The sequence below is a fragment of the Centrocercus urophasianus genome, unplaced genomic scaffold, assembly GCF_019232065.1.
Source record: "Centrocercus urophasianus isolate 14NV4802_14NV808 unplaced genomic scaffold, USGS_Curo_1.0 seq_16, whole genome shotgun sequence".
NCBI lineage: Eukaryota > Metazoa > Chordata > Aves > Galliformes > Phasianidae > Centrocercus > Centrocercus urophasianus.
In genome coordinates, this window is record NW_024884711.1 from 4,378,892 (window position 1) to 4,391,195 (window position 12,304).

At 44.0% G+C, this 12,304-nt stretch overlaps 1 protein-coding gene across 7 annotated transcripts in view; it reads right to left on the minus strand.

Moving 5' to 3' along the window:
- FBXL2 (F-box and leucine rich repeat protein 2) overlaps positions 1–11,315 on the minus strand; it is a 51,334-nt gene extending 40,019 nt beyond the window's left edge. The window contains exons 1-2 of one of the 7 annotated variants that reach the window (XM_042817199.1): positions 11,241–11,283; positions 4,460–4,577 (exon numbers count right to left, since the gene is read on the minus strand). In XM_042817199.1, coding sequence (XP_042673133.1) covers positions 4,460–4,462 — 3 coding nt within the window. In that variant the 5' untranslated portion in view covers positions 4,463–4,577; positions 11,241–11,283. Of the gene's footprint in view, positions 1–4,459; positions 4,578–10,479; positions 10,528–10,573; positions 10,619–10,854; positions 10,945–11,240 lie in introns of those variants that run through there. The other 6 variants (XM_042817200.1, XM_042817198.1, XM_042817195.1 and 3 more) reach the window with 6 other exon arrangements.
- Positions 11,316–12,304: the final 989 nt, after the last annotated feature.

The window sequence follows — 12,304 nt, forward strand, 5'->3', positions numbered from 1 at the left end:
AGTACTGTGCCTCTAACATAAGTCGCAGATGAGGCCACAAACAGATTCAAAGCTGTTTTCTCTCACACACTTCTACATGTTCATGTATGCGCTGGCTACAGTTACCACGCCATCAAGTATTGTTTTCATAGAATTAGCATATTTAAATAAGCAGATTAGCTTCTAGAATGATAATGCATTTGCAAGTCAGAAGACGGCGCCGTCTTTATTGGCTCTTCAGTGCTAGATTTTGGCCAAATGAAGAGCAGACATAGGATAAGATGTTGGTGTCTTTCAGACGAAACTACGTAACGCGAATTTGACAGTACGCAACTGGAATCAAAAGAGAATGTGCAGAGGAGACAATGTATTTCTTTGAAGATCTCCTGATGATCTGAAACTGCCATTTATCACAGAATTTGCTACTGAAGTAATTACCATACGTGCATGTATCACCTCTCTGAGGTAAACAATACTGCCTACTAAATTTTTAAACCGTGACTTTGCTACCTCTCTATTTGAAAAAAATAGAGAAAACCTGCCAAGGAAGTGTTCATCAAATGCTGTGAAAATATTTAATAACCTTGACAAATCTATTTTTCCTTATAGTTAGAAAGCACTGACAACTTTTTCTCTCACTGAAACTTTTTCTCTCAGAGTGGTCAGGCACTGGAATGGCTGCCCAGGGAGGTGGTGGAGTCACCGTCCCTGGCAGTGTTCAAGAGGCGTCCAGGTGAGGAGCTGTGAGATGTGGTTTAGTGCTTGTGGTGGCAATGGTGATGAGGAGACGGTTGGACCGGATGATCTTACAGGTCGTTTCCAACCTTGTGATTTTATGATGGACAATGACATGCCCTTCAAATACCTGTATACAGTAATATTACGAAATAATTGTGGATGTAGAAGGACTATTTCTTTTGCACTTGATTGCAAGTTTGACTGCGTTAGCAACAGGGTATGTAAGACTCCAGAAAAGTGTGCTTTTAACTGTACAAAACTTTGAAATATAACAGGCAAATCAGTGAAGAATGAAAGAGAAGAGGTGACACTGAACATCTGCAACAGAATGCTGCTCTAAAACCAGCTATGAATTTCTAGTAAGCACAGGAGATACAAAAAATGTCTATGTGCTGAAAGGAGTTAGGGAAACAACACAAACCCACAACGGAACCCTGTAACAGTGCTTCACCTCATCTTCTTTCTGACAACTAATTGCACAATCTTGGGCCGTTTCTCACAATCCTGATCTTCCATTATAGCATCTCTGTACATAAAAGACTGGTTACAGTGAGCTAGAAAATGAGTACTTCCTTAAGAAGACCTGATAGTTGCTTACACTAAAAAAAATAAAAATAAAATTGCTCTCCAATTCCTGCAAAGCAGGATCCTCTCCTCAGTAGGGAGCAGGTCGTCATCCAGCTTGAAGGTTGTACCGACACATCTTCTGAGCTGGGGAGGTTCCTCTCCAGCACTCAGAGGATACTCCATTGGCTTCTTCTGGAACTCCTTTTTTTCTTTTTATTGCTTCACTGCATATAAATAGAGCATATATACACATTGTGCAAATAGATCAAATCCAGAAAGAATGATCTCATCTTTTGTTTCCTCTTCCACATTATGAAATGTAATGATTACCACCAGTCCCAGAAAATAACTTCCCCATACATCACACTTAGCTTGTTAGCATTAAAAGCATCCACGTGTTATTCTCTTGTGGTCTAACAATGATAAAGCTCTCCTGTTTACACCAGAATTACTGAGTTGAAGCAACCTCTTTTTGGTGGGATTGCACACACATGATTTTGTACTCTGCTGGCAAGGAACTGTGGTATGAGGAACCTGTTTCTTGGATGACATACTTGATCATATGCTTGATCACACGAGGAATGAGTGCGTGGCCCGAGACAGCCAGCACGGCTTCACCAGGGGAAGGTTATGCTTGACCAATCTGGTGGCCTTCTATGATGGAGTGATGGCATCAGTGCACAAGGGAAAGGCGACCGATGTCATTTACCTGGACTAGGGCAAGGCCTTTGACACGGTCCCCCACCACATCCTTATCTCCAAATTGGAGGGGTGTGGATTTGATGGGTGAGCCACTTGATGGATGAGAAACTGGTTGAAAGGCCGCAGACAGAGGGTGGTCATCAGTGGCTCCATGTCCAGGTGGAGGCCAGTAACGAGCGGCGTCCCCCAGGGGTCTGTCCTGGGACATCGATGAGGGAATTGAGTGCACCCTCAGCAAGTTTGCTGACGCCACCAAGCTGAGTGGTGCACTTAACATGGTAGAAGGAAGGGATGCCATTCAGGGGGACCTCAACAGGCTTGAAAGGTGGACCCGGGTGAACCTAATGAGGTTCAACACAGCAAAGTGCAGAGTTTTGCACTTGGGCATGGAAGGCAAATAGTATCCTGGGCTCCATCAGAAAAGCGGTGGCCAGCAGGGACAGGGAGGTGATTGTCCCCTCTACTCTGCTCTTGTGAGGCCCCATCTGCAGTACTGTGTCCAGGTCTGGAGCCCCCAGTACAAGAAAGACAGGGAGCTGTTGGAGAGAGTCCAGAGGAGGGCCACAAAGATGATCAGGGGACTGGAGCACCTCCCCTGTGAAGACAGGCTGAAGGAGCTGGGCTTGTTCAGCCTGGAGAGAAGAAGGCTGTGGGGTGACCTCATTGCAGCCTTTCAGTACCTAAAGGCAGCCTACAAACAAGAGGGGAGCCAACTCTTTGAAACGGTGGATAATAGCAGGACAAGGGGAAATGGTTTTTAAGTTGAGGGAGGGTAGATTTAGGTTGGATGTCAGGGGGAAGTTCTTTACCAAGAGAGTGGTGAGGAACACAACCAGAGAGGTTGTGGATGCCCCGTCCCTGGAGGTGTTCAGGGCCAGGTTGGATGGGACCCTGGGCAACCTGGTCTAGTATTAAATGGGGAGATTGGTGGCCCTGCATGTGGCAGGGGGTTGGAGATTCATGATCCTTGAGGTCCCTCCCAACCCTGACCATTCTGTGATTCTGTGATGATCAAAAACGTAATTTTTTCCATGAACAAACAAAGGAATATTCATTCTGGTTTATCATGTTTATCTAAATAATTCAGAAATTCCACGTGACTAATATTTTCAACATCAAAAGACAGTCATGCTATTAATTCTGTTGAAAGTTTTTTGTTTTGTTTTGTTTTTTAAGGGATGCATTTTCAGTTGTGATTTAATCGACTCTTCAATAAAGGACTATTTCTTTAGCAGATGAAACCATTTTGTTAGCAGCTCAGCCATTATGGCTTAGTTCCACAGAGATATTTATGTATTTAATTTCCACTGAAATCAGAATAAATGAGGATTTTCAACATGCCAACTCTTAAAAAGGAGGTTCTCAAAAACAACTTTGCTCATTAGAATGCTAAAGCAAGCATTTTTGAGTAAACACAGGTTTGGGAGAGAAGATAACAGAGACTCCAAAGAAAAATCAGTAAAAAGAGAAGACGGATGGACAACGAGATTGAATTATTTAACAAACCAGTAATAAAACCCAAGGGTGGGACACTGTCACCAAAGGACACAGTAGTTTAGAATTAAATCCATTAATTTCCCTTCCCCTACTGTTGACACAGCAGACATACTAGTTAAGTTGTGAACATTTCCATATGTTAAAAGCATCATGTCTTTCAGGTTTCCACTTGTAAGAACAGCATTTTAGTACTATTTATGCAGTAAGAGACACCATAAGATGTTTTAAAAGAAAATCCTTGCAAAAGACAACTGAGGTTTTACCCAGTTCCTCCTATGTGCAGATTTTTGCGCCCCAATGCAAATCCCACCAACCTGCAGCACATCTTTCCTCCTCAGTGGAACTGTTCAAGTGTTGCCCATACAATTTTGCCTTCACCATAAAACTGAAACTACCTTTTGCTATAGCAGAAAGAAAGCCAGAGCAGCTTATGAGAGCTCTAATGTCATCAGTGGCGTGCTAAAAAGTTTTTTTCATTTAGCTACACGAGAAAAATGAAGGAGGAACAGAAGTGGAAACGGTTATACTTGATAAGCAATTTAGGTTTATCTCACGTTACTCTACAAGCTATTTCCTAATAGTCAGAGAATAGCTGCTGTTTGGTGCTTCCTCTGGAAATGTACAATTAATGCACTAGAGTAAGGCAGACAAGGAGAATCATTTAGCACCACTTAAGTAGCAAAATGTAATTGTATCTAGGCAACAAAGCAGTGTTAGATGGCAGAATGGATAAGCATTGCTATCAGGGCTGAAATAGGTGATACCAAAGACAACCGAACCCATGGTAAAGCTTTCTGTACAGTCAAGGACACAAAAAAGAGCAACACAAAAGGCAATGCCATCTCAAACTACTGCCACCTACAGCAGAGTCAGACCGGCAGCCTTTTACTTCAATACTGTTTCCTGCCATGCTCCAGCTGTGCTTTGCCTCCAGCTTTGACTCTACACACTTTTACACCCCAGCCATGCTGCTTACCATGGCAGCTAACCACTCTCCCCAGAGCACAGCACACTGTCTTCTGCAGGCCCTCAGCTTCCTCCTCACTGCCAGATGCCGACTGGATCTTTCCTCTTCCAGAAGTGTGACAAATGTCCTGATGAAAAACAACACCTCATATGAAAGCCTTTTCTGTTGATCCTATGAATAATTACAACTCATCTTCACAGATTAAGATAAAGCACAGCCAGGAATCTCTGTGTCCTTACCCAGTGCTTATCACTGTCCCAGGGCTGCCCATAAGGGCCATACTCCTTTCAAAGTTTCCCCAAGCAAGCTCTGTCCAACATAATAAAACTCATCAGGCAGATGCAGCTAGCCACACTACCCGCTTTACTGCTTGGTTTTCTTCCAGCAAAGCCATCATTCTCATTTCACCAGCGCTGGCATTCAGAGCACATCACTGACATTTTACTGGAGAGCACCACCCTGGCTCTTGCAAGGCCCTGTACCCACTGAGTAGCAGATGAAGGTCAGCGCTCATCTCTGCAGCCACAACTCCACCTCAAAGCCTTCGGCCACCCCAACTCAGATGCCTTGTTGCAGGGAGCAGGAGGTGCCTGAGGTCGCCCTGACTGTTGCTTTGTGCTCCCCAGCTTCTTCTCAGTTAACCAAGCAGCTGACAGCACCCTTTCTTGCACACTCTTCAAAACAGTAGCCGCTTCCAGCCAAATGTATTTGGAACTATCAAGCATTTTTAAGAGTATGGCTTAATCTGATCGTATGCAGTAATTATTAAGGCTTAATAAGTAGGTTACCCAAACTTGTCAGTTGAGCTGACTATCTCTTTAAGCAAGACCTGCCTTTTCTCCTGGAAAGTCACCAAAGAGAGAGCAAACCTCTGAATTAGCCCCACGTACTAAGCAGACTAGCACAATCTGCTGTCTCACCACCACCGTTATTTAAAGTGCTGTGACATTTCTTCAAATGGTTATTTCATTGTAAATTCTGAGACAAATCAAAGAGGCACAGAACGAACTCTCAAAGATGCAGAATTTTTTCCTGTATCATGGCCAAGATTTCTGAGGATGCAGGCTGTCCTCAGCTAACTTGAGTGTGGTAGCTCCTACACTAATTTGTTAAGAATAACAAAGGGGAAATCTGATGGTTGGTAGAATCAGATTGACCTCACTAAATGCAAGTCTAAAATTCAGTTGAAAGATAGCTTTTTGTCAATACTCTCTATTGTGTAACTGGTGTTTTGTAGTCTTCATGATTAAGCCCTATACCTAACCAACAGAAACAGGTTTTGCATTACTATTTGGAAAAACAAAATATTTCCAAGTTTTGCTTCTCCCATGATACAAGTCTTCAATTTCATACACTTAGAGACAGGAGCAACACCGGGAGACAATTAACTCTCTGTTCAGATTATGATCCATTAGTTCATCCTCTTTCTTCTGAAGTGCCTTGTTCGAACCACTACCAGAGATGGCAGAAGAAACACAAAGTACATGAGTGTGTGGGAACTGCTGAATCTCTGAGAGTTGAAACTGCTGAGCCTCTGATTGACCACCTGAGGCGAGCACTGAGTCAGCCATGGAGCACAGGTGAAGGCAATTCAGCTGTGTGATGGAAGGGCTGGAGCCTGGCTGCACCTCTCCCAGACCCATTTAAGAGCTGACTGCCAGTAGGAAAGATCTCTTCTGAAGATCCCTCCTTTGGAGCTTTACAGTGAGCCCAGGACAAAGGTAAGTACTCTATCTATTCTCTTTTTGGTATAATAATCTGCTTAGCCAAACTCTCATGTTTATTTTATAGTTGTAATGTCTGCATATTTGCTGATGATAAAACTATGCCTGGCAAATATTTTCTTCAGGTAGTTTGTATGTTTTGTTGCTGGTGCTGGGTTTGTTGGTTTTTTGTTTGTTTGGTCTTTTCCCCCTTCTATAAAATATTTTAAGGGCTGTATTTTGCTTTCTTCTTCATTACTTCTCTTTAAGATAATAGATTTCCAAGCACAAACAGTATATAATGAAGCATTCATAGGTTATTCCTTTGAAAATGGAGCCTTCAACTGATGTAGTCTTCAGATCTGATTGTTACAACAGACTGTAGGGAAACCCAGATAGTCTGCTTTGCAGGTTTCAAGGGCAACAGATCTGTGAAGGAAAGTAAGTAGACAGACAAACAGTTGTGTTGACTGTAGCCCATTACAAAACTGGATGATCTTTCAGGTTCTGTATCTTTCAGTGCTTTCTTCTTGAGCAGGAGAGCAACAAATCCTTCTCCAGCATTAAACTGATTCAAATGCACTTTGCCAAGTTCCAAGGACAAAGCACTGGCGAAAGGTACCTTTTCCAACCTGAGCAATTCTATGATTATTTGAATATTGAAGTAACTCTGAGTCTCTAAGCAGAAAGACTGAAAGGAATTAAATGCATCATTCACAGAGACTGTGCAATCATACTAAAATTCATCTTGTGGCAAAAATAGTCTCTTGTTTTCACACACTCTATAGAATCATGCTGCAATAAACATTGAAGACATTCATACTGTGACACGTTTTTGGAAAATAGTGTGAGAAAAGCTGTTACCTATTTGCTTAAATACAACAGTATTTGGCTGTAGACAGCCTTTCTGTTTCAGCCATTCAAATTTAATCTAATCACAGGTTCATCGAAGCCCTTAGGAGTTCATCTTTCAAAATTCCTGCTCTGAATCATCATGTCAGCCCATAGTTGTTTTTAGTGCCATACATATGACTAGTTTTATTCCTAGTCTCCAGTATTTTAACCTACAAACTAACACTAAACTGACTGCAATGCAATGGAGAGCAAGCGTACAAACCCAGAAATTCTTCTGCAGGTTGGTTTCTCTAATTTACACCACTCTTCTTTGGATTGATACAGTCCTCCATTGGTCTTGGTCTGGAAGGCCAAATCTTTCCAACATGTCAAATATTTCTAGTGACACCAGCTCATACTGTAAATGTAATTATGGCTTAAGCCCTGTTTGTATGGCTGAAGCAGAATCTCTAAACACCTTTGAGAGCAATTTTGAATACTGTTTTTTTTTTCTGCAAGCATAACTGTTCTTCAAAATTATATTAGAAGATGTAATTAATCATAGAAATGACTCTAAAGCTTCTACAAAGCTGCTTTAAAGCAGTGCTTGATCTGCATCATAAACACTATGTCAGAATTGATGTTTTTCTTAGCACCGAGTGTGAAATTTTTATTATGAAGAGCAAACCTCCACCAGACAATTTCCCCAGAGCATGATCCAGAAAATAAAAATGACACAAGATGTGTTGCTACTGCACACATATATAATGTGCAATTAATAGCAGTTTTCAGTGGCAAGAGACAAAATTATGTACCTCTCCAAGATCACATGTGGGATTACAACTGAGTTCACAGGAAACAGCATTACAGTAGCATTTCCAAAACACTTTAAACTGTTACAGGGAAGGAAGGCATCTGAACTTCAGAGGAGAAGCTGGACACTCACTGAGTCTCTACTATTTGCCAAAGCTTACAGCTCTTGAATTTCTTTGGAAATAAACAACCTTGATACTTTTGCTTCAGAAGTAGATTAGAGACCATTTTCAGAACTATACATTCACAGATGTTATGGCTGTTAACATCCAGGTAATGACTACATCAAGTCATGATTTGGAAATGCTGTTCCTCAGTGAAGCTCTGACCTCAATTTCAACTTCTGATGACAGAAGAGCATGACACGCTGGTAGAGTTTCACATTTATAAAGACTTGATGTCTCGTCTCCTTATTGATTTCAGTTTAGAGAACATATTCAATAACCAGTTCAAAGTAATCAAAGTAATGAAAACAGACTTTACTATCTCTGAAGGAGAGGACAGAAGGACACTAGGACAAAGTACATTGTCAATCACAGCCCATATTTTGATGCTTGACATCTTGCTGCTGCCATTATGCCTTTTCTTGTAGGCCATACAGCAGCAGTTTGTGGTCGTAAGTAATCATAAATGGGCAAGTACAGGCAGGGGCACACTCCCAGTTCCAGCCCTCCTCTTCCATAAATACAATAGCTTCTCCAGGGTGAAGGTAACAACCCAGATGGAATCACTCAAGAGACTGAAGAGTGTTGACAGGACAGTGAAGGAAATGGGAAAATCATGCAGTTTATAGATTCTGGACTTGCTTTTCTTGAGCAGGTTTGAAAATAACTGACAAATCCCTCCTTAAGCACTGAAGTCTCAAATGAAAGTAGCAATGTAAGTTCAAAATAGCTGAGACCATTTTTCCTTGACCATTCAGGTAATTTTGCAACTCTAATCAAAAATACTGAAACTGATCCTAGGGCAGATTCCACCACAGTGTCATTCACAGGGACTTTGTGATCAAAATTAATTTTGCTTCAAAAATAATCCACTTGGTTCCATGCAGTCTTGGGGAATAACATTATACTCAGATTTTTCAGATATTCATAGCAGGGTGTATTTTTAGAAAAATCATTCTGAGAAAAATTTGATCTTCAACAAACCATCAGTAAAAATATGTTCAAGCTCAAGAATAATGAGTTTAAATGTCAACAGAAACAGGCAAGTAATTTCTTGATCCTGAAAAATAAACATGGATTTGACAGAGGAGACAGGAGAGTGCTCTGAGTTCTATCCCTTAGAAAAGTAATCTAATCTTTTCCATTGTAACAGTGCATACTGACTTTGAAGTGATGAATCTAAGAGCTGCATTCTTAAAAACTCAAGAAATCACTGTTTGTGTTCACCTCTGAAGTTTTACAAGGAATTAAGGTTTCCCACCACATACTATGAAGTTCCAGTGGGAAAGCTGTTTTACAGAAGCTCAGACAGAAGACTGGACTCCAACCCTGCCACGTCCAAATCAAGTTGCTCAATATATCTTGCTCAAGAAGGATCAGAGGTTCTATCTTTTTTTTTTTTTTTTGAGCATGCTAGAACATAAAACAAACAAAAATAAATTGTAAGGAGTATACCGATTACCTTCCTGAAAAGGTTATTAGAAAGAATGCAAATGAGTGTTGTGATTACTGTCTGAACTTAGCTCCAGGCTACCGTTTGAACTCAGAGCGAGAACTCTTTGATTGCACAATTTAATATGGTTTTGTCATACTTAGCATATCCCTTTCAAGTGCGTTTCTGATTTACGAGAAATATTACCAGAACCATTAGACAAGTTGGTAATTTATAATGACATTGATGCTGTTATTCTAGCTTCTAATTGACAAAACAGATGAAGTACTGTTAATGTATAGCGTTCTGCTGGCGTTCAGATCAATACTGTCACAGTGCCAAGATTAGTACTACTTTACTCCATTAACCTAAAAATAGTTGCTATGCTTCAGTCAAAATTTGACTTCAGTTTCAACTTTCCACATCTGCTAACCCCACACAGTCTCTAATTTTTAACAAAGATCGCTAAATCAGTGTTCTATTGCAGTCTACTGTCAAAATAAGCAAGCAATAAGCCAATGGTCTTTCTGATTTGTAGAAACACCAGTATTCCCTATATTGAAATGTCTCGTGTTATCTGGTCAAAATGAATCCCTTTTTCATCTTCCTCAGAGTTGAGGTAATGTAAAGTGTTTACTTATATCGTGAAACACCTCATCAAATATTTTATTCTTTTTGTTTCCATACCTGCAACATGGAATAAATCTGTTTTTATTGAGCTAGCTTTTCAGATCTTCCACATCAGAGAAGCCCCATAGCATGCATGAAGGAAAGCCAATGCAGAGCGGGATGTCATCAAGTCACATCACAACCATGTCACCAACTCCACACCACCTACAGCCACACTCACTGGTGTTTGCTATCCCTTGTAGCAACATATATTTCCTATGTCTTCTGCTGATCAAGTCTGACTACTCTAAGTACACAGCACTACAGAGAGGTGCACTGCCAGTGCTGGCTACCCATATTATCATTCCTCCTCACGTTTCGCCTCTCAAGGTTGTTTTGCTCAGGTTCAAAATACATGGGGAAGGGACAGAAGGAGCATGATTTGTGCAAACGCAATAGAGAAATTTAACTTACGCTGCCACAGAGGAGCATCCCGCTTCCCTCCATAGGGCTTGGCACTCCACCCCAAGCAGGACACCCACAGCTGCCTCATACACATTAAACCAACCTTCTGCCTTGAAACACCGCATCGCCCCATGCGCGAAAGCCTGGCAGCCTTCCCCGTACACAGCCGCCGCTGCGAAGCGATCGGGCGGCGGTCGCCGAAGTTGAACCCGAAGCCGGGGCTAACGCCGGCACCGTTCCCGAGCCCGGCAGGCCGCTCTCGGCTCCCCGCCACCTGCTGCACGCAGCTCCCCTCGCCCCGCAGCCCCGCACAGAGGCGCTCCGCCGCTCTCTCGCCTCCTCCACACGGCAACGCGCCCGACCCCACGCCCACCGCATACGCACCGCAGCTCTGTTGTGGTTATAAATCCACCTGCGCATACGCATCGATCCACCGCCACGCATGTTTATGTGCACGACCCGCGGCCGCTCGGCGCGCACGGCGGACCGCACACGTATGTGCAGCGCGCACACAGCCGCGGCCACACCCAGCGCTGCACGCCTGTGGAAGTGCCCCCACACAGCGCTGCTCCTCACGCATACACACACACACACAGCACCGCCAGCCCAGCCCGCACGCATACACACACACGCACACAGCCCGCCACGCCCTGGCAGCTCCGCACCGCCCTGCCGCGCCGCCGCTCCCCGCCCTGGGCCCGTAGCGTCCGGGCCGAGCCTCTGAGGCACTGCGCGCCGCCCCGGGGCCGAGGGCCTTGCGGCGGGCTCACCATGGCAGAGGCGCGGCGGCGAGGCCGGTTGTCCTGGCGACGCGGAGCCCCGAGGACGGCGCCAGGTGCAAGGGCTGCGCGCGCGCACCGCCGCCGCTGCCTCCGCCGGAGCCGGGGCGGGGCCGCCGCCGAACCCACGTGACCGGCACCGCCCCTGCGCGGTGGGGCCTCGCGCCGCACCGCCTCCCACCCACCCCCCCTCACTCCCAGCTTGGCGGCTCCTCCTTCCCGCCCCAGGTGGCCGCCTCAGGGGACGGCGAGATGGCGGCTGTGGGTGGGCCTGTCCTCAGCCAGTCTCGGGTCCTTGCACGGGCTCTCCCGCGGCTCCAGTGCAACCCCCTCCGTTCCCGAGCTATGGTGTCCCACCGGTGGGCTGCTCCTCCAGCCTCAGATTGGGATTTGCAGCTCTCCTATCAGGAAGCCAAGCTCTTTAAAGTAACGCGCGCTGTCAGTCGCTCGTGTGAACACTGCATAAAACCACGCTCAAAGGCAAGGACAGTATTGTCAGTAGCGCTTACAGGTTACATCTGTTCAGCAGTCACAATACCGCATACAACACCGAGGAGATAGATGGGTTCTGCTCCTGAGTTTTGCCTATTCCAGCAGGCGTTGCTTTCTGTTGGTGCGACCTCCAGGCTTGCAGGAGACAGAAGCGGCCATTGTAGAAAAACACAAATTTGCTGTTTGGAACAAGCTGCCTTCATTCCTTGAAGAAATGAGACATTCTGGTTTGATTAACAGCAAAATATGTTTTCTTAGGAAAGTGCCCTTTCTCAGAACCCACAGAGAAATAGTTGGTGTGTACACATACCATTTGTTGGCACTTCTCTGGACCTACTGTCTCGCTCTCCAGATTTCAGAGAATAACCTGGTTCATACGTACAACTGATCTGGTTTGTATAGCAGGGAAGAAAGCCTCAGAAATGTGAAATATGTATAAACAATTCGGACACGTTCAGCTGAATTGCAGGAGGCCTAGGCTAGCAGTTCCTGAGTCGTACTGCTTCACATAAAAAATAAAATAAAATAAAATAAAAAATGATTGTTGCATGATTTTTAGTTCA